The following is a 23,834-nucleotide window of genomic DNA, read 5'->3' as shown; positions in this document are numbered from 1 at the left end:
ATCTATCTATCTATCTATCTATCTATCTATCTATCTATCTATCTATCTCCTATCTATCTATCTATCTATCTATCTACCCATATCTATATCTTTTATATCTAACTCATCTCCCTCTTCCATATCTCTTCCTCTTTGCCTATCTCTCTCATACATATGTATGACCAGTAACTATACAGTTCCACCTAACAATAAAATACACAAACCTACCTGACCTCAAAGCACCATAAACAGACAAGTAACACATAAACAAGTAACACATACATCCCTTCCCAGAATAAGAAAAATTTAGAATAAAAGTAATAGTCAGAAAGAATTTCTTTCATCTAATGCTTGGGGTATGTTGACACATAGTGGAATTGCAGTGGAAAATAGCAAATATTATTAAGATTATTATTATTTTATTTTATTTTATAATTTTTAAATGTATATTTTTATATAATATATATATAGCCCAGCATACCATTATATATACAGCCCAGCATACCATTATATATACAGCACAACATACCATTATATATATACAGCCCAGAATACCATTATATATATATACAGCCCAGAATACCATTATATATACAGTCCAGCATACCATTATATACATACAGCCCAGCATACCATTATATACATACAGCCCAGCATACCATTATATATATATAGCCCAGCATACCATTATATATATATATAGCCCAGCATACCATTATATATATATATATATAGCCCAGCATACTATTATATATATATAGCCCAGCATACCATTATATATATATATATATAGCCCAGCATACTATTATATATATATAGCCCAGCATACCATTATATATATATATAGCCCAGCATACCATTATATATATATATATATATATATATATATATATATATATATATATATATAGCCCAGCATACAATTACATATATACAGCCCAGCATACCAATATATATACAGCCCAGCATACCATTATATATATACAGCCCAGCATACCATTATATATACAGCCCAGCATACCATTATATATACAGCCCAGCATACCATTATATATATATACATATAGCCCAGCATACTATTATATATACAGCCCAGCATACTATTATATATACAGCCCAGCATAACATTATATACATATATATATATATATATATATATATATATATACAGCCCAGCATACCATCATATATATACAGCTCAGCAAACCATTATATATAAAGCCAAGCATACCATTATATATACAGCCCAGCATACCATTATATATATACAGCCAAGCATACCATTAAATATATATACAGCCCAGCATACCATTATATATACAGCCCAGCATACCATTATATATACAGCCCAGCATACCATTATATATATATATATATATATTGGTATGCTGGGCTGTATATATATATATATATATATATATATATACAGCCCAGCATACCAATATATATATATATATATATATATATATATATATATATATATATACAGCCCAGCATAACATAATAACATAACATAATAATAACACAGTACTGCAGTTTCCATTGTTTGGACCACTTATCTGGCAGAACTAAATCATTTTCCATATTACTGACACCTCCAGGAATATCAACCCTATTTCACACTTTTGTGTCATCAGCAACAGACAGACCTTTCCTACTAGAGGTGAGCGAACCACAGCGTGCATCATCCGAACCAGAACGTGCATCATCCGAACCAGAACGTGCATCATCTGAATACCGGTGGCTAAAGAAGTTGGATACAGCCCTAGGCCATAGGCCGTATCCAGGTTCTCCTGAACTACCTAGGCCGGCATCCAACTTCTTCAGCCACCGGTGTTCAAATGCTGCACTTAGGTTCCATCTATCTATCTACCTATTATCTCTCTCTTGTATTTCCAATTTAATGACTTGCCCAAGTTAATCGCCAATTACCTAAGTAACGTAATGACCATAGCAGAGTGTTTTCATCCCATTCCCCCTCTTGGAATCCCATGTGACCCCAGGGACAGCCAGCACATCGACACGAGGTGTCGACTCTGTATTACTGCTTTCACCTCTGTATCACCGCTTTGCAATACATGGTAACAGAGTAATGTAATTAAATGTTGACGTCCCAGCAGATGTCACATTGCAACAAGCTGACAACCTGGCACCTGCTGCATCTCACCTAATAACACGCACAAAATGCTGAATGTGACAAAACACGTCCGAGCTTCACATTGAGCAGTATTATAGTAATTATATTTTTGTATATAGGGGGCAGTATTATAATAGTTATGGGAAGAAACAGAGTGCTGCACCTCACACCTATGGCTGATACTAATGCCCCTAGGCTAAATAAAAAACACATCAGAATTTTGTGTATGAATTGATCAAGCCATACTGCCCCATGTACCTCGTGCCGGTATCTGATACACATGGGTCCCTACACTAAGTCCACACTGTGCCGGTCAGTGGCCACCGACCCCGCAGGCGTGCACAGCCAGGGAACGGGGGCCATGGGACGGCCCTGCAACCCCCATGCCACAGGACCAGACCCAAAAACACCACACCAGAACCCGGCCAGCACCGCAGTATTATAGTAGTTATATTCTTGTATATAGGAGCAGTATTATAGTAGTTATATTCTTGTATATAGGAGCAGTATTATAGTAGTTATATTCCTGTATATAGGGGCAGTATTATAGTAGTTATATTCCTGTATATAGGAGCAGTATTATAGTAGTTATATTCCTGTATATAGGAGCTGTATTATAGTAGTTATATTCTTGTATATAGGAGCAGTATTATAGTAGTTATATTCTTGTATATAGGAGCAGTATTATAGTAGTTATATTCCTGTATATAGGAGCAGTATTATAGTAGTTATATTCCTGTATATAGGAGCAGTATTATAGTAGTTATATTCTTGTATATAGGGGCAGTATTATAGTAGTTATATTCTTGTATATAGGGGCAGTATTATAGTAGTTATATTCCTGTATATAGGGGCAGTATTATAGTAGTTATATTCCTGTATATAGGAGCAGTATTATAGTAGTTATATTCTTGTATATAGGAGCAGTATTATAGTAGTTATATTCTTGTATATAGGAGCAGTATTATGGTAGTTATATTCTTGTATATAGGAGCAGTATTATAGTAGTTATATTCCTGTATATAGGAGCAGTATTATAGTAGTTATATTCTTGTATATAGGAGCAGTATTATAGTAGTTATATTCTTGTATATAGAAGCAGTATTATAGTAGTTATATTCTTGTATATAGGGGCAGTATTATAGTAGTTATATTCTTGTATATAGGGGCAGTATTATAGTAGTTATATTCTTGTATATAGGGGCAGTATTATAGTAGTTATATTCTTGTATATAGTGGGTATTATTATAGTAGTTTTATTCTTGTATATAGTAATTATATTGCTCTAGACAGATGGTGGGTCCTAAAATATTAGGCCTATTGATATTTATAAATTCTAAAAATCCATTAAAAGTTATCTCTTACTAGAATTACTTTTACTTTTGAATAGATCTTAGTTCCTGGCCAGCCACCAGCATTACCCATACAGTCATTTTATCATTGAGGGTTTTTCTGCTTTGCTGTCTCTGATGGAGAATACTTGCAGGTGTTCGCTGCTGGTTCTCCGTATTGTATCTCAGCAGTCACGACCAATGGCTGAAGTGCGGGCTCCGTGTGCCAAGACTCATGTGCCGCTGCTCAGCACGGAGCTGTAGGAGAGTCATGCATGGGTCACGGCACGGGCTAGCGGGAGACAGCTCAGAGTCATGGTGATGCTTATTAAGTTAAGCAGTGAATTTCCCCTTCCTTAATAGAATTTCACAACATGAACAAGTCCTGAGTTCAAGGAAGTCGTGTTGTGTGGGTAATAGGAGAGATCAGAGCAGGTGGCAGGAGCAAGAAGAAGCCAAGAATGAGTGAGAACCAAGACATCTCAGCCAGTAAGGAGCTGCCGGGGCACATCAGCATGGCACTGCTATATATACTGAGACTGCCATCCCCTGACTCATTAGAAAGATATCTCTGATCTCTGGCTCTGTTGTCTTATAACTGGAAGTGAGGATCTACATTTATAAACATCTCGGCAGCTGTCAGGCTTCATAGTTCTGCAGTGAGTAGGAGCATGTACTCAGCAAACAGATGGCGGCCCTAAGAGAATGTCTATTGCAATGCAAGACATTGGACTTAAAGGGGTCCTCCGGACAAAAACAGATGGACTTATCTATTGATCGTGGTGGATTTCGTTATAAGTCACTCCTTACAGAAGGGGGGAAATATAAGACTTTAGACTCTCATATATTTTGACATATATCACTTATCCAGTGTGTTAGTTATACACCTTTAGGCTATGTTCACACTACGTATATTTTCGTATAACAACGGCCGTGATTTATATGAAAATATACGTGCCATTGCTGCCCATGGAATCCCGGCCGTAGCGTATACACATACTGTAGTATACACCCCGTCTGGGATCCCTAGCGGAGCCGCAAACAACTGACATGTTAGTTTTCTGCGGCCGCTATTCATTGAACAGCGGCCGCAGAAAACACTATCAGTGCACACAGGCCGCTCGCTCTATAGTGTGCTGTAGGGAGTTCTGATGCGGGCGCGCACGCATCAAATCTCTGCAGCCCCAAAGATCATCCGGACGGTATTGCAGTACCGGCCGGGATGATCTTTTCATAGACCAGCCATTCCGTGACTCGACCGGTCTCTTACGTAATGTGAACATAGCCTTAGACCAGTCTCTGAAGGGACCTTAGGGCCGTGCGCGCCCGCATCAGAACTCCCCACAGCACACTATGGAGCATACGGCCGGAGATGCTCGCTCCATAGTGTGCACTGACAAGGTTTTCTGCAGCCGATGTTCAATGAATAGCGGCCGCAGAAAAATAACATGTCAGTTGTTTGCTGCTCCGCTAGGGATCCCGGCCGGAGTGTATACTATGTGTATATGCTCCGGCCGGGATTCCATAGGCAGCAATGGCGCGTATATTTCCTTATAAATCACGGCCTTTGTTGCAATCAGCAACAATGGCCGTAGTTATACGAAAATATACGTTGTGTGAACATAGCCTTATATTGCATCTGTCATCTATAAAATCTGAAAAAAAAATACCAAGGGTTAAAGGGGTTATGCAGCGAAAATATTTTTCTTTAAAATCAACTGGTTTCAGAAAGTTATACAGATTTGTAATATACTTCTATCTAAAAATCTCCAGTCTTCCAGTACTTATCAGCTGCTGGATGTCCTGCAGGAAATGGTGTATTCTTCCCAGTCTGACACAGTGCCAGTTCCTGACATGGACAGAGGTGGCAGCAGAGAGCACTGTGTCAGACTGGAGAGAATACACCACTTCCTGCGGGACATACAGCAGCTGATAAGTACTGGAAAACTTAAGATTTTTTAAATAGAAAGTAATTACAAATCTATATAACTTATATGGCTGGCACAGTATGGGCTAGAAGTAGAGACGAGGGAACCTGGAGCATGCTGGAGTCGATCCGAACCCGAACTTTCGGCATTTGATTAGCAGTGGCTGCTGAAGTTGGATAAAGCCCTAAGGCTATGTGGAAATCATGGATATAGTCATTGGCTGTATCCATGTTTTCCAGACAACCTTAGAGCTTTATCCAAGTTCAGCAGCCCCAGCTAATCAAATGCCGAACGTTTGGGTTCGGATGGACTCGAACCCGAACCCGGGTCGCTCTTCTCTAGCTAGAAGGATAGACAGGGCACCACAGGATAAAACCTTTAAACAATGGTAAAAGGAGAAAACGATGGGTTTGCTCACCTTTGGATGTTGTATTCAGAGCAGAACCTCTAGCATGCTATCAGTGGTGCTATCAGTTTCGGGGTTTAGACCCCTTTTTCAAGTTCAGAGAGACACGATACACTGTATACAAACTGTATACAAAAAAGAGCAACAGCAACCTGCAAGTGTCAGGACTCACCACACATACACTACTCCCTCCAGCATACACAAAATACAAAACTGTTCTGGAGATTTTATTTTCTCTGCCATAAATCCTGGCACTTGCAGGTTGCTGTTGCACATTCTCTTTTTTGTCTGTGTTTTGGCCAGTGCAACCGGCATAATGTGAACATAAGTGTGGGAGTGCTGGCCATTTTTTTTTGCTTTTTCTGTGACATGGGGGGGGGGGGGGGTATGGTTGCTGCCTTTTGGTTTGCACTGTCATTTTTTTTTTTTTGCAGAAATCAATAGTCCAGGCGATTTTAAGAAACTTTGTAATTGTGTTTATTAGACAAATACGCTATTATCTGCAATCAGAAAGACTTTCCCCAGCCCCCCCCCCCCCTCCTCTCTTTCATTCACTGCCCTGTTTGTTCTATGGAGAGGGGAGAAGCAGAGAGCGGAGAACAAAGGATTACACAGCGGGAGCTGTGTGAAAGCTGTATTCAGAGGTCAGAGAGGTCAGTGCTGACTTCAGAGGCGATAGCCCGGTGATGTAGCTGTAAATTAACTCTTTGTTGTCCTGTTTTGGTGCCTCATCTCCCTCCACCCCTCCCCTCACCATAGAGAACAATGAAGACAGGGGGGGAGCTTCAAACTGCTTTTTCATGATAAAAATGCATTTTTCGGCTAATAAACCCAATTGCAAAGTTTCTTAAAATCGACTGTACTATTAATTTGTGCAAAAAGAATTTAAATGAATAGTACACTTTAACCCCTTAGTGACCGCCGCACGCATATTCACGGCGGCCACTAATGGGCTTCTGATGCGTACGCCTTTTAACGCCGGGCGCATCGGAATAAATTACCGCCCGGCGGCGGCTGCAGGCCGGGTGATCAGCGGTCAGTGTGACCGCTGACACCCTTCTGTAACTGCCCGGAGCGGAGGATTCTGCGCTCCGGGCAGTTTAACCCGTAAAATGCCGCTGTCAAAGCGTGACAGCGGCATCTAACGGGTCCCGTTGGATCCTGGACGGCGCCGCAGGTCCACTTACGTGATCGCGATGTCCCGCGGCGCTGTCCGGGGTCCCGATGTCTCCATGGTGATCCCGGGGTCCTAATGAAGGTCCCCGGGGTCACCATGGACATGCCTCATGCTGACAGGGGTGGCTGCGGCTATTGCCTGTCAGCATGAGGCATGATACAATACATTGCAGTACATCAGGTACTGCAGTGTATTGTATCAGTGATCAAATAATTTTACACTATTGTACAGTAATGTACACTAGTGTAAAAGTAAAAAAAGTGAAAAAACAGTGTGCACCAAACACAACACAGCCCCCCCCAGCCCCCCCCAATAATAAAGATGCATTACATTCCCCATACACAATAAAACGTGACATAAAAGTGATCAAAAACACAAATCCTATACATATTTGGTATCGTTACGTCCGTAACGACCCAATCTATAAAACTATACCAATAATTATATCGCTTGACACACGATGTAAAAAATAAAATAAAAAAAAAACAGTACCAGAATAGCTGTATTTTATCAATCCACTTTAGAAAATACATCATAAAAGAGATCAAAAAGTCATATACATATAAAACTTGGTATCAATAGAAACTACAGATCTTCCCGCAAAAAATAAGCCCAAAACCAGCTCTGTCGCGCAAAAGATGAGAACGCTATGGATCTTGCAATGCGGCAACAGTTTTTGTGGGTTTTTGCTAGGAAGATAGTTTCTATTGCGCCAAAGTGATAATAGTTTAAAAAACCTACACAAATGTGGTATCGCCGTAACCGTAGTGACCCAGAGAATACATGTATTATGTTATTAGTGACCGCCCATACGGATTTTTACGGCGATCACTAATGGTCTTTATTCTGCTGCCATCAGCTCTTTATGGCGATGGTGCAGAATAGTGCAGCGGCGCCGGTAATGCCCGCAGCCCCCTCCTCTCAGCTATCGGAGGTAGCTGAGGGGTTGGGGCAGAGTGTGGGGTCAGTCCCGGCAAGTCCCCTCACCGGCGATCGCCGTTATTACCAGTATAACGGCGGCCACCGGTAACAGACATTGCCAGCGCAGCTGAACGCTTTCATCTCTTCTCACCGTGAATCCACAGTGAGAGGAGATGAGAACATGTCCCCCCCTGTCCCCAGAATTAACCCTAGTGACCTGGCCACTGACCCTCCCCTTCCAGGGCGGCCATCTGATCCAAGATGGCCGCCGCCATCTCTGTGAACAGACTCTGTTCACAGTGATGGATTCCTAAAAACGATCAAAGCTTCATTCTCTCCACCACCGGAGGTGGCGGAGAGCATGGGGCAAGGATCGGTGACCACCCTGTGTGGTCCCACTACAAGTGATCAGCGGTATATACTATATACCACTGATCGCTTGTTCCAAATGGTGCCAGCACTTTTTACGCCTGTCACCAAAGTCAAGTGCCCTGGATTACCTGTAACCACCCTGGATTACTTGTAACCACCCCAGATTACCTGTAACCACCCCAGATTACCTGTAACCACCCCAGATTGCCCGTCACCACCCCAGATTGCCCGTCACCACCCCAGATTGCCTGTCACCACCCCAGATTGATTGTAACCACCCCAGATTGCATGTAATCTCCCCAGATTGTCCGTAATCTCCCCAGATTGCCCGTATCCACCCCAGATAGCCCATAACCATCCCAGACAGCCCATAACCACCCCAGATTGCCCGTCACCACCCCAGATTGCCCGTAATCTCCCCAGATTGTCCGTAATCTCCCCAGATTGCCCGTATCCCCCCAGATAGCCCATAACCATTCCAGACAGCCCGTAACCACCACAGATTGCCCGTAACCACCCCAGATTGCCATAGACTGCCTGTAACTACCCCAAATTGCCTGTAACCACCCCAGATTGCTCGCAACCACACCAGATTGCTCGCAACCAGCCCAGATTGACCGTAACCACCCTCTTCTGAGCCCTGCTGTGTGTCCATACAGTGGTTTATGCCCACATATGGGGTACCATTGTACTCAGGAGAACCTCCGTTACAAATTTTGTGGTGCTTTTTCTCCCCTGTTCCTAGTGAAATTGAGAAATTTCAAACCAAACAAACATGTTATTGAAAAAATTCAATTTTTTTCATTTTTACGGTCTAGTTTTGAATACTTTTCTCCAATACCTGTGGGGTCAAAATGCTCACCACACCCCAAGATGAATTCCTTGAGGGGTGTACTTTCCAAAATGGGGTGACTTTTGGGGGGGGGGGGGGGGTTATTCTGCTGACACTACAGGGGCTCTGCAAATGCACCTGGCTCTCAGAAACTTCTTCAGAAAAATCATGCACTGAAAATGCTAATTGGCGCTCCCTTCCTTCTGAGCCCTCATGTGTGCCCATACAATGGTTTATGCCCATATATGGGGTACCGTTCTACTCAGGAGAACCTGCGTTACATATATTGGGGTGAGTTTTCTCCCCTTTTCCTCGGGACATTGAGAAATTTCAAACTAAACAAACATGTTATTGGAAAAATTCTATTTTTTCATTTTTACTGTCTTCTTTTGAATACTTTCCTCTAATACCTGTGGGGTCAAAATGGTCACCACACCCCAAGATGTATTCTTTGAGGGGTGTACTTTCCAAAATGGGGTGACGTTTGGGGGGGTTCTATTCTGCTAACACTACAGGGGCTCTGCAAACGCACCTGGCGCTCAGAAACTTCTTCAGCAAAATCTGAACTGGAAATGCTAATTGGCGCTCCTCCCCTTCTGAGCCCCGCTGTGTGCCCATACAGTGGTTTACGCCCACATATGGGGTACCATTGTACTCAGGAGAACCTGCGTTACAAAATTTGGGGTGCATTTTCTCTCATGTTTATTATGAAAATTAGATACTTTAATCTTAACAAATATATTATTGGAAAATTTCTATTTTCCATTTTTTTACGGCCTAATGGTGAATACTTTCCTCCAGCCCCTGTAGGGTTAAAATGCTCATTATACCCCTAGATTAATTCTTTAAGGTGTCTAGTTTCCAAAATGGGGTCACTTATGGGGGTTTCCAGCATACAAGCCTCCTAAATCAACTTAAAAAAAGAACTGGTCCCTAAAAAAATCAGTTTGGGAAATTTCATGAAAATTTGATAATTTGCTGATACATCTCTAAGCAACGTAACACCCTAAAAAAGTGAAATATGTTTACGAAATGAAGCCAGAATAAAGAGGACATATTGATAATGTGACTTACTAACTAATTTTTGTCATGTGCCTTTTTTTTTTTTTTAGAAGCAAAGAATTTCAAAGTTCGTAAAGTGCAAAATTGCTGCACTTAATGAATGTTTTGTTCTGTTGAATAAACCTCCACGTTTTTGAAGCTATATATATATATATATATATATATATATGCACATACACACCAGTGTGCATCTTGCTACATCTCACCATCTAACTCTCTTGGGCAGCTCCCTATTTGCTGAGCACCACTCGGTGTATTCCGCTCATATACACTGTAACCACCATTGTCACGTCATGTTTCTTGTTCCTCAGTGTTTGTTCTTCTTGTGTCTATATTAATAAAGCTGAGCAAACAGACATTCTAATAAAAAAAACAGTCAGATGATCGGAATGCTTACGTGACGTCATTTGTCATCAGTCAGAATAAAGTTAGGTAGTCGCTGTACTGGAAGTTCTATAGGGCTCCATTATAATTCTCACTTTAGCAGTGAGACGATCAGCGAAGGTCTCAGCACGCGGATCACGACCAATATATAAATCGTTGACGCATCGCTATGGCGTGTGAGGAGTTTGTTTCAGTGATAGGTACCCTTTAAATTGTTCTTAACTTTGTATTTGCTTAGCCGCGCTCTCCCGCCAGCATATTAGTTTGTATATTGTGCATCATGTCAGCGCTGCGGGGGAACGGGGATGGGTGAGTATGCTTTCTTTCTTATATTCCCACACCCCCCCCCTGTCTGCCTGAGATTTTTTACTTTTCCTTCAAGGGAAGTTTCACAAACCAGTTATTAAATGGGTACTCCACTGAAAAACATTTTCTTTCAAATAAACTGATTTAAGACAGTTATTTAAATTTGTAATTTGCTTCTATTTAAAAATCTCAAGTCTTCCCATACTTATCAGCTGCTGTATATCCTGCAGGAAGTGGTGTATTCTTTCCAGTCTGACACAGTGGTCTCTGCTGCCACCTGTGTCCATGTCAGGAACTGTCCAGAGCAGCAGCAAATCCCCATAGAAAACCTCTGCTGCTCTGGACAGTTCCTGACATGGACAGAAGTGGCAGCAGAGAGCACTGTGTCATAAAGCTGGGTGACCTCCTCTACATGTTGGGTATTCCATAGTCTTTGGTAGGGTGGTTTCTTGGAGTAGCAGTAAAGAGTGAGTTGTACCCATTGCTTACTGCTTACCTTTTTCCATGGTTTCCATTCATTTCATTAGGGAGAGTGCACATATACCTATTGCAAATGCGAATAATATTGTCTGATCTGTCAGACTGGTAATAGTCCCAGCGATCTGACCCTCCGGTAGTTAATGTTTATGACCCTTACTAGGCCCTAAAACACAAAGGTGGAGCATCTGTTATACAGACAGGTTGTTAACCTAGTGGCATCTAGTCCCTCAACTAATAACACTCAATGAATGTCTGTCCCCGTTTGGAGCAGCATGTGCTGTATACTCTGACACACTGTATGACTCCAGGAAATATTAATCTAAAGGGCTTGTTCACAAAAAAAAATTTCTTCCAAATGAACTGGTGCCAGAGATTTGTAATTTACTTCTATTAAAAAAATCAAGTTTTCCAGTATTTATCAGCTGCTGTATGTACTGCAGGACGTGGAGTATTCTCTCCAGTCTGACACAGTGCTCTCTGCTGCCACCTCTGTCCATGTCAGGAACTGTCCAGAGCAGCAGCAAATCCCCATAGAAAACCTTCCTGCTGGACATACAGCAGCTAGTAAGTACTTTTATTAGAAGTAAATTACAATTTTCTGGCACTTTCTGGCACCAGTTAATTTGAAGAAAATAGTTTTTGGTTACCAACCCCTTTAAAGGACTAGATCAGGAAAGGCCCTTAGGTCAGATATCTAGGGGGCATCTTTCATCACTCCTGATAATTAGCTGAGTAGAAGGTTTGCAGCATTCCATTAACCATTATGCCCCCTTTATTATTACCAGCACCCCATCTGTCATAGTGGCTGTGCCTGGTATTGCAGTTCATTACCCTATAGTAGATGTCCCCCTCTGTGTAGTCTTCATAGTGGAGACTTCCCTCTTTTTCCAGTCCCCTATAGTTGATGACTCTCTGTTTGCAGGTTGCATAGTAGAGACCCCCCTCCACCTGTCCAGTTCCCTGTAGTAGATGCCCCCTCTCTGTCCAGTCCCCTATATTAGATGCCCCCCACTCTGTTCAATCCACTAAAGCAATGGCCCCCTGTGAAGTTTCCTTATAATAATGTCTCCCGTGTTGTCCCCTTATAGTAATGATCCCCCTGTGTAGTCTACTTGTAGTAATGGTGCCATACATCATCCCCTTACAGTAATAGCCTTCTGTGCAGTCCCCTTATAGTAATGGCCCCCTGTGTAGTCCCCTTATAGTAATGACCCCTTGCATAGTGTCCTTATAGTAACAGCCCTCTGTTAAGTCTCCTTATAGTAATGGCCCCCTGTGTAGTCCCTTTATAGTAATAACCCCTGTGCAGTCCCCTTATACTAATGACCCTGTGTAGTCCCCTTATAGTAATGACCCCCTTGTGTTCTCCCCTTATAGTAATAGCCCCCTGCGTAGTCTTCTTATAGTAATGGCCCCCTGTGTAGTCCCCTTATATTAATACCCAACAATGAAGCACTTTGCCCCTCTGCCATTTTGTCTCAAAACCCTTCCTAGTAGTCTGTAAGCTGATGCAAGTGAGCAGGGCCCTCACCTCATGTATGGATAATTATATGTATCTCTGTAACGTCTATTTTTGTCTATGTATGTACCCCCAGAATTGTAAAGTGCTGCGGAATCTGCAGAATTATTATTATTATTCTCCCCTTAGGTTGCACACCCCTAAAGCCAGCCCTGACTGTTCATTGTAGAGATTCCGCAGTTGTCCCCTTATAGTAATGGCCCCCTGTGTAATCCTCTTATAGTAATGCCCCCTGTGTTGTCCCCTTATAGGAATGGCCCCCTGTGTAATGCCCTTATAGTAATGACACACCATAAACAAGAAGAAGAAAAAACAATCCCACCTTTCACTGCAGCTACTGCTCTGCTCCCGCGTCTCTCTTCTCCTATCTTCTGGCACAGGTAACGTGTCAGAGACGCTGACTGTGCTGGAAGTCCCAGCTGCCTGCGCTTAATCATTTGCCTGTGCGTCTTAAAGACACACACAATTGTATGATGCACTCACCTGGGAATCCCGGGATTCCCCTGCAGTCATCGGGGCCCACCAGAGGATCTTCCGGTCCTCCAAAGGGCCAATCCAACATGAAAAAAGGGGGCGCTGTCTGGTGCACTCTGCAGCCCCCATTTTAACCGATTGGGTGATGTAGGTGGCACACCCCTAAGGCCGTTCCTGGCCGTTCATTGTAGAGATCCAGGGGTATCCAGAGCTTCTAATAGATGTAATAATAATCAGCATTTGCTTCTATCATCCCCGATCCCAGCCAGCATTGTAGATCAGAGCCCAGGAATAGGAAGGAGTTAAATGATATAACAAGGAATCCCTGCAGAGGAGCAGCTCACGATCTGCAGGGGGGAATTAGAGTGAGATTAATTCTTAACGCCATCATGTCCGGTCGTCTGATTACAGCGGGAAAAGGGAAAGCAATGCTACATACGAGATGACTGATCCGGCACACACACCACTGATGCTGTACAACTCACCAAGTGTGCGGGAAGTGGCCCAAATAGAGCCGCTAAATGACTACGTACGGACCATTAAGGTGAATGTATCTGCGGTTGTTGTAATACAACATACAGCCTGAGGAAAGGTGTGGAGCTGTTTTTTTTTTTTTTAAATCTTGGATAAACCCCTCGTTAAGGCTCTTTTTGGGGGTCATAGTATGGAGAGAAGATGGGATTGTATTGATGTTTAACACACAGAATAAATAAGTAGCTACACCTGCACCCCCCCAATTTTTTATTTTATTTTGCCGGGATGTAGACATAAGACGTACAACAATAGTGCCATGAAAATTTGACTCTAAACGATAATCGTTTTTGTGTAAATGCGGGCAACGATCAAACGACCAACGAGAAATCGCTCATCGTTTCGTTTCGTAATTCCACATTTGTTCGCAAATCGTTTAGTGTAAGGGCCCTATTAGACGGGACAATGATCTTGCGAAAAATTGTTTTATCGTTCGAATTTAAACGATAATTGTTCCGTGTAATTACAGGCGACGATCTAAAAATTGTTAACGTTTCGTTGATCGTCGATTTTTTTTATCTAACCCTAAAATCATCGTTAATTGTTGGCTGTAATTCCGCATTCATTCACTAATCGCTCAGTGTAATTCCGCATCATTCCTTGTTTTGCTCGTAACTAATGACTATCGCTCTGTGTAATATGGTGAACGATTTCAGGTTAACGATAAACAGTCTCGTTTATTGTTAATTATTGAAAATCGTCCTGTCTACTAGGACCCTAAGGCGCCTTATTCTATGCTTTTAAAGGAACCCTACATTGGATATCCTGTGGGTTAAAACAATCGGATTGGTGGGGGTCCTGCCCCAAGAATCGAAACCCTTGTGTTCTGAATAAATGGAGCAATGGTGGTCATGTTTTGCCCATTCACACTGTATAGAGCTTTTAACCATAGTAAAATTTAGTATGCCGCCATCTTTGGAAGTTCCATAGAGAGTGAATGGAGAAGAGAAAAAGCCTGTGCGCTGCTGATCAGTTTGTTCTCTTGCCCCCCCCCCCCCCCATCCCTCCCCATCCCTCCCCATCCCCCCCCATCCCCTCTTTCCCCCTTATGGACTGTAGCTAATTCAGACTACACATGTTTTTACACAACTGCAGTCTATGGAGGCCGGCAGATTTATCAATGGTTATTGTGGAATCTCTTATTTGTGACTTTTTTAGTGAAATCATCGATAACCCTCCCCCTCCCCTTGTCTGATGTATTCTGCAGATGACTCCATTAACAGCTGGGGACTTGATCACTTTTCTCTGGGGAGAGTTTCAAGTAATGAATATATTGCTAATCAATTCCATAGAGATCAATAGGGCGGCATATGGTGTTAGCGGCGATCTCTATGCAGGTCTGAGGACTTCTTCATTGTTCTCTCTGCCTAAAATATCCCAGAACAGAGGAGAATAGATGGATTCCCAATGGGACTCGTGCTCGATACCCACCGGTGTCAGCCAATTGCCTCTGCACCAAACCTTCCGGTGTAGAGATATACCCCCCCCCCCTGAGACCCTTAAGGAGGCAAGAGACGTCACTTGACACCAAGAGGAGCAGTAACTAGACGAGACAAGATTTAGGGTACTATTACACCAAGCAATTTTCTGACGACTAACGATAAACGATCTAAACGACCGCTAAGGCAAACGACCCGAAATCGTTCGCCCAAGTACATGAAACGATGATCGTTATTTATGATCGTTCTTGCGGTCGTTTAGTCGTCGGTATTGCGTATGTTTCAGCTGTGAATTTTTATTCCACCGAACGATGTGCGAACGATGAGCGAACGATCAAACGATAAAAATAGGTCCGGATCCTATTAAACGATCAACGATTTCTCGTTGGTCGTTTAATCGTTGCCTGCTATTACACAAAATGATTATCGTTCAAATCCGAATGATTTAACGATTTTTCGAATGATAATCGTTCCGTGTAATACCACCCTTAGGGCCCTATTCCACAGTAACGATTACCCAGCATCCGCACAGGCTCATCCCTCATCTATGTGCTACAGTACAGAGACCTAGTTTAGTGCTTGGTTCTTTGCCAAAAACAAGTCCCATTGTAATCTATGGTAGTGTTGGCACTCCACTGTTTCCATGGCAGCTCTTTATGCCCATTTACTTCTTCAGTATTATAACTAGACCATGGCAGGCGGGGGACCTGTTAAAGATACTAGTGCCAGAAAGTGGTGGGGATTTGTTATTTACTTCTATAAAAAAAAAAAAAAAATCTCCAGTCTTCCAGTACTTATCAGTATGTCTTGAAGTGGTGTATTCTTTACAGTCTGGAGAGCAGGAGATTTGCTGCTGCTCTGGACAGTTCCTGACATGGACAGTGGTGGCAGCAGAGAGTGCTGTGTCAGACTGGTAAGAATACAACACTTCCTGCAGGACATACAGCAGCTCATGAGTACTGGAGATTAATTTAATAGAAACAAAATAGACCTCCCACCATGTAGGATTTTGAAAAACTCCTCTCATATTAAATAGAAATTATTATGAATCAATATTTATAGGGGTACTCCGGCGAAAATCTTTTTCTTTCCAATCAACTGGTTTCAGACTGGTTTTAGAATTGTAATTTACTTCCAGTACTTATCAGCTGTGGTATGACCTGCAGGAAGTGGTGTATTCTTTCCAGTCTGACACAGTGCTCTCTGCTGCCACCTCTGTCCATGTCAGGAACTGTCCAGAGCAGGAATGGTTTTCTATGGGGATTTGCTGCTGCTCTGGACAGTTCCTGACACGGACAGAGGTGTCAGCAGAGAGCACTGTGTCAGACTGGAAAGAATACACCACTTCCTGCAGGACATACAGCAGCTGATAAGTATAGGAAGACTTAAAATTTTTTAAATAGAAGTAAATTACGAATCTGTATAACTTTCTGAAACCAGTTGATTTGAAAGAAAAATATTTACGCCAGAGTACCCCTTTAAAGCCAAGAACTATATTTTATAATATACTGCATATTGATCTGTCTTGTTTTCTGTATTTTTATTAGTGGCAGCTCCTGATTTACTGGACCCAAAAGCAGCTGCTCAGAACAGCAAACCGCGGCTTTCCTTCTCAGCCAAACCCAACGTCCTGTCCACCCGAGAGGAGAGGGACATCACGGTGAATGTGATGAAATGGAAAACCGTCTCCACAGTCTTTCTGGTGGTCGTCCTGTACCTAATCATCGGGGCCACAGTCTTCAAAGCCTTGGAGCAGCCGTACGAGACCTCGCAGAGGACCACCATAGTGATACAGAAGAATAACTTTGTATCGGACCATTCGTGTGTGAACGCCACCGAGCTGGATGAGCTCATTCAGGTGATTCTTATGGGATTTTGCTCATTTGAAGATTATTATTCTTATTATATTCTTCTTTTTATATGCAGATTTATGCAAATTATTCTTAGCTCCGAATATAATCAGAGTCAATTTGCAAAAACTTTAACAAATATTAAAGTTACAGTGTTGTAAAACGTCATTTCCTCCGTTAACAGTGGCGGAGGTGTGATCGCGCTCCAATAAAACTGTATATGTAAATCCAGCCTTAGGCTATGTTCACACATAGCAGTTTATGGTAAACTCTTAGGGTTACTTCAGACACAAATTTTGTATGTTTTTTTTTTACTGCAGGTATACTGGAAAGTAGGGCTTTGTAGAGTTTTAGCAAGGTCTCTTACAGGATGTTACTTGTCAGGTTAGTTTAAGCTGTAGAGTGGAGACTACGGTAGGTGGTCTACCGTGAGGTGGGGGTCCAATCCAATTAGGACTGTACTGAGCTGGAGGGGCTCTAAACACTTTGGAGTCAGTAGTGATAAACTTGAAGGAATAACCTGTACTAACAGCTATGACTGATCCGTCTATTGCTGCTTGAGGGCACCGAGTGACACATCCAGTAGTAAAGGCCCCAGTTAAGGGTTAGCCAGCCATTGGGGTTCCCTGTTATGTCCTGGCAAGTTGCAGTGGTGATAATCAGTGTAGTGGCTCTTTCACAATCCGCTGACTTGACTGAATCTCCTGGTGAAGATGCAGGGCTTGGAGAGAATAGAGACACCATGGTAGTCTCACCCAAGGTGTACTAACCCAATATGGCTAGCCTGCACGAACAGAGAAGAATCAGGCTTACCATACACTAACTTCCACATACTATACTCGTCTAAACCAGAACTAGCATGAACACATGGTCCACTCCACCTCTACAGAGAGTATTGAATAAAACTGGGGTACTCACTTCTAAGATAGGTAATTAGCATATCTTCAGAATTAGAAAAAATAAAAAAAAACGTGGGGGGGGGGGACTCACCACAAAAATGGGTCTAGCAGGCGATGAGAATGATAGTTATTCAAGACGCTGTCTTGAGTAACCCTAAAGTGATATGGGGCACCACGGCTGTCAAGCCCCGCCCCTATGGCACTGTCCACCAACAGTAACAGGGCTCCAGATGGCGACCAAAATGGTCGCCAATGCGACTGACGTTTTGCAAATGGCGCCCAGATTTATTAATCTGGGCGCCATTTGCGACTGGCCCCGGCGGCAGCACGCTGTCTCTTTAAGATGCGCGGCTGCCGGGGGTGTCCCGTCCTATCCCCGGCAGCGCGGCGCATCAGTGAGCTGCCTGGGGCCCTGACTTCCGGCACAGGAAGCGCGCGTCAGAGACGCTTCCTGTGTCAGAAGTCACAGCCCCGGCGTACAGGGAGCTCACTGATGCGCCGCGCTGCCGGGGATAGGACGGGACACCCCCGGCAGCCGCGCATCAGCCGGGGACAGCGTCCGAAGAAGAAGAGGATCGCCGGGGGAGCGGGTTGTCAGGTGAGTTTGTGTGTTTGTTTTTTTTAAATATTGCTTAGCATAGAGGAAAGGGGGGGGGGGGCATCTATAATGGGGGGAGAAGAGGGGCCATATTCAAGGGGGGGGAGAGGGGGCCATCTATAAGGGGAGGGGGTATCTATAAGGGGGGGAGAAGAGGGGGCATCTATAATGGGGGGGAGAGGGGGCATCTATAAGGGGAGGGGGTATCTATAAGGGGGGGAGAAGAGGGGGCATCTATAATGGGGGGGAGAGGGGGCATCTATAAGGGGAGGGGGTATCTATAAGGGGGGGAGAAGAGGGGGCATCTATAATGGGGGGGAGGGGGGCATCTATAAGGGGAGGGGGTATCTATAAGGGGGGGAGAAGAGGGGGCATCTATAATGGGGGGGGAGAGGGGGCATCTATAAGGGGAGGGGGTATCTATAAGGGGGGGAGAAGAGGGGGCATCTATAATGGGGGGGAGAGGGCATCTATAAGGGGAGGGGGTATCTATAAGGGGGGTAGAAGAGGGGGCATCTATAATGGGGGGGGAGAGGGGGCATCTATAAGGGGAGGGGGTATCTATAAGGGGGGGAGAAGAGGGGGCATCTATAATGGGGGGGGAGGAGGGGGCATCTATAATGGGGGTAGAGAGGGTCATCTATAAGGGGAGGGGGTATCTATAAGGGGGGGAGAAGAGGGGGCATCTATAATGGGGGGGAGGAGGGGGCATCTATAAGGGGAGGGGGTATCTATAAGGGGGGGAGAAGAGGGGGCATTTATAATGGGGGGGGGGAGAGGGGGCATCTATAAGGGGAGGGGGTATCTATAAGGGGGGGAGAAGAGGGGGCATCTATAATGGGGGGGAGGAGGGGGCATCTATAATGGGGGTAGAGAGGGTCATCTATAAGGGGAGGGGGTATCTATAAGGGGGGGAGAAGAGGGGGCATCTATAATTCGGGGGAGGAGGGGGCATCTATAATAGGGGTAGAGGGGGTCATCTATAAGGGGAGGGGGCATCTATAATGGGGGGGGAGGAGGGGGCATCTATAATGGGGGGAGGAGGGGGCATCTATAATGGGGGGGAGGAGGGGGCATCTATAATGGGGGTAGGAGGGGGCCATCTATAAGTGTAGGGCAAACTGGCTGCAGACACTGGGAGATAGATATATGCACAATTATTATTATCAGGGCCCCTCAGGTGTCTGTATTGTAGGGGGTCACTTGCATTAGTCACTAGGTGAGAGATATATCTATCTATATACACATCTTGTGGGGGGGGTCACTATGGCTGCAGTCAGAAGTCTAGCTCAGTATGTATAGACTGTTGCAAGCTTTTAAAGGGAACCTGTCACCCCCGATGCCGGGGTGACAGGCTCCCAACCCCCCGTTAGAACCCCCTATACTCACCTCATCGCGCCGGGTCCCGCTTCTGGAGATGGTCGGGTCACGGAGATCTCAGCCGCTGCAGCCCGGCGCGCACACTGAGAGATGAGTCCAACACTCATAGAGAATGACGGAGCACTGGACTCTCCCGTCATTCTCTATGAGCGTTGGACTCATCTCTCAGCGCACGCCGGGCTGCAGCGGCTGAGATCTCCGTGACCGGACCATCTTCAGAAGCGGGACCCGGCGCGATGAGGTGAGTATAGGGGGTTCTAACGGGGGGTTGGGAGCCTGTCACCCCGGCACGGGTTCGACAGGTTCCCTTTAAGTTCAAGTTCAGAAGAGTAAGCCTCATTAAAAGGCTAGCCAAGTGAAGCTGAAGTACTGAGTCAGACTGGATATGGTTGTCAGACTGTATATGGTTGTCAGACTGTATATGGTTGTCAGACTGTATATGGTTGTCAGACTGTATATGGTTGTCAGACTGTATATGGTTGTCAGACTGTATATGGTTGTCAGACTGTATATGGTTGTCAAGTTGCAAGTTTCCATGTTGAACGTTTTCAAACTAAGAAAAGAAAGAATCTAAAGGAGGAGGAGGCTGCCGCGGCCTCTGCACACAGTAAGTCCCATTTAACATAACATTAATTTTACATGGTTTAAAATGTTGGCGACCAAATATTCTATTTGGCGCCTAAATTTTTCAGGTTAGGAGCCAATGGCTCCCAGGTAAATTTTTTAGTCTGGAGCCCTGAGTAACATGCATCTGTAAGGGGAGAGACCACCAAGAAATCCTTTATATGGTAAGATATAAAATGCCCAGAATATAAGCTTAAAGCGACTCTGTACCCCCAATCTGATCCCTCCCAAACCACTTGTACCTTCAGATAGCTGTTTTTAATCCAAGATCTGTCCTGGGGTCCGTTCGGTAGGTGATGCAGTTATTGTCCTAAAAAATAACTTCTAAACTGGCAGCCCCGTGCCCTTTGGCCATGGCTTAGCTTGTGTATGCATAAGGCTAGCACAACCTCTCCGTCCCTCCTCCCCACCCTCCTCATCATTTTTCCTATTCCTCTGCAGTGAAAACTACACAGGTGCCTTAATGATCCAGCCCATGTGCTGTGCTGACACAGGTGATGAATAGGAGACAATCTGCCTGGAGCATTCCTTATGATGAGGAGGGTGGGGAGGAGGGACAGAGAGGGTGTGCCAGCCTAATGCATACACAATGTAAGCCACGGCCAAAGGGCCGAATAGACCCCAGGAGAGATCTTGGATTAAAAGCAGCTATCTGAAGGTACAAGCGGTTTGGGGGGGGGGGGGGGTCAGATTGTGGGCACAGAGTCACTTTAAGAATAGTGCTGAGAACTCCTTACATGATTAAGCATCAATTCTTATGGTGAGTGCCCTCCAAGTTTTTTCTACTTTTGGGCGATCTTTACAGGGATCTTGTACCCTTTCCCTGTTTTTTTCTCATTCTTATCCACTCTGGATGTCTAAAATCCTCTAATCTGGGTCCACTCTGACCACGCTCAGCTCCCTCTTCCCCCCTTTCCTTTGTAGTCACTTGACATGTGATCTTCTCTCTAGGGGCCGGGTTAGTTGTCTATTGACTTGGTAACCCAACCACCAGGAGACATTATCTGTATCATCTCCTTGCACCTGTTCTGCTTCCATAGACTTACATGTGTCCTTGAGCCTAGGTTTCTGTAATATGAAAAGTTATAGTTCTATCTCTGCTTGCTGTCAGTGAGTGCAGGCATATGTACCTGTCTTTGTGTCACAGCTCTGTATATTGTAAGTGTTATGGATGTTCATAGTCTTTATGGAACTAGAATGTTTTATTCACAGTCAGCAAGCAGAGATCTATTCTTCTATTACACAAGACAATTATCTTCTGAAATGGCCGAATACGGCTGATAATCGTCCCGTGTAATAGGGCCTTAAGCAGTATATTATAAAGTGAAACTTCTGGGTTTGTCTTGTCTGGTAAAATGTAATTTGAAGATAACGTATGAAATGTCTTTGTGGAGTCTTGAGGTCAGACGAGGATGCTGCAGCTCAACAACAAAGAGAGACATGAATAAGATAAGATGAATAACACAGAAAGACGTAAAGGCCAATACCAGTACAGTCAGCTAAGACCACCTGACTATCTTGTGTATCACTTGCTCAGTTTCACTCAGTATGGATTGATCTGAAAATTCTGGAGCTAGAAAGTGACAGAGATTTGTAATTTACTGCTATTAAAAAATCTCCAATCTTGCAGTACGTAATAGCTGATGTATGTTCTGCAGGAAGTGGTGTATTCTTTCCAGTCTGACAGTGTTCTCTGCTGCCACCTCTGTCCATGTAAGGAACTGTCCAGATCAGTAGGAAATCCCCATAGAAAACCTCTCCTGCTCTCTAGACTGGAAATAATATCACTTTCTGCATGACATACAGCAGCTGATAAGTACTGTAAGACTTGATATTTTTAATAGAAGTAAATTACAAGCCTCTTGAACTTTCTGGCACCAGTTGATTTGAAAGTTGATTTGAATTTTTTTTTTTGTGAACTACCCCTTTAAAGGGACAGGAGTTTAAAGCCCTGATTTAAGATTTATAGTTTATAGACCCCTGTGCGCTCCTTCGTAGTATATAGACCCCTGTGCGCTCCTTCGTAGTATATAGACCCCTGTGCGCTCCCCCAGTAGTATATAGCCCCCGTGTGCTCCTCCAGTAGTATATAGCCCCCCTGTGCGCTCCCCCAGTAGTATATAGCCCCCCTGTGTGCTCCCCCAGTAGTATATAGTCCCCTTGTACGCTCGCCCAGTAGTATATAGTCCCCTTGTGTGCTCCCCCAGTAGTATATAGCCCCCCACTGTGTGCCCCCCAGTAGTATATAGACCCCCGCTTTGTGCTCCCCAGTAGTAAATAGCCCCCCTGTGCGCTCCCCCAGTAGTATATAGTCCCCCTGTGCTCCCCCAGTAGTGTATAGCATCCATGCTGTGTGTTCCCCCACTTATATAGCCCCCCTGTGCTCCCCCTCCCATATAGCATATAACATAAAAAATGAACACTCATACTGGGTCTGGCGTCTCCTCTTCTCATAGTGACTGTGCAGGGAGGGGGCAGCGCAGCTCAGTATACAGGTATACTGAGCTGCAGCAGGAATCCGGACACCTGGACTCCGCGGTCCGCCATTGAGGACTCCTGACTTAGAGGTTGCACCCTGGGGATTGTGCAAAGTCTTTACTCCTGTAAGGGACGTGTTGAGGTGAAAGTTGCACAAACCCCTGAACTTTGCCCCCGAAATAAGCATAAAACAAATCTAATAGTTAGACATGGGGTTACTATACATAACTGGGAAATTTACATATGCATGGAGGTGCCAGGAGAATTTCCTGGTGGCAGATATCTATATATATATATATAGCAATCTATGTGCAATGTGAGTGCACGTCCTTTAGTTCTTCCATTCTCTGTAAAGCGCAATGAACGAACAATAGATGAAGAGTAATTGTTTGTGTAGACTGTTACTGACAGCCCTGCCGGCAGAGAAGGAGACGTGCTCCTGTGTACGGGTGACAGTCAGACGGCCTTGTCAAGAATTCTGCAATATCAGGAATATATAACATATTCCAGCTTCTCATCTGTTTCTTTTTCTTTTTTTTTTTAAATAACCAAGCATAATAAACTAAAAGTAACTGAAATAAGCGCAAAGGAAACCTTAAAGGGGTAGTTCAGCAAAAAAAAAATAAAAAAAAATCTTAAGTCTTTCAGTACTTATCAGCTGCTGTATATCCTGCATGAAGTGGTGCATTCTTTCCCATGTGACACAGTGCTCTCTGCTGCCACATCT

General features: G+C 44.0%; 1 protein-coding gene across 1 annotated transcript in view; it reads left to right on the top strand.

Moving 5' to 3' along the window:
• Positions 1-23,834, top strand: part of KCNK2 (potassium two pore domain channel subfamily K member 2) — a 97,346-nt gene that overhangs the window by 2,312 nt on the left and 71,200 nt on the right. Inside the window, exon 2 of the mRNA XM_069955617.1 lies at positions 16,826-17,136. Within this exon, the coding sequence (XP_069811718.1) occupies positions 16,826-17,136 (311 nt within the window). The remainder of the gene's footprint in view (positions 1-16,825; positions 17,137-23,834) is intronic.

This window comes from Dendropsophus ebraccatus, chromosome 15, assembly GCF_027789765.1.
Source record: "Dendropsophus ebraccatus isolate aDenEbr1 chromosome 15, aDenEbr1.pat, whole genome shotgun sequence".
In the NCBI taxonomy this organism is placed as follows: domain Eukaryota; kingdom Metazoa; phylum Chordata; class Amphibia; order Anura; family Hylidae; genus Dendropsophus; species Dendropsophus ebraccatus.
The sequence above is the reverse complement of the archived record's forward strand: the minus strand, read 5'-3'. Positions and strand labels throughout refer to the sequence as shown.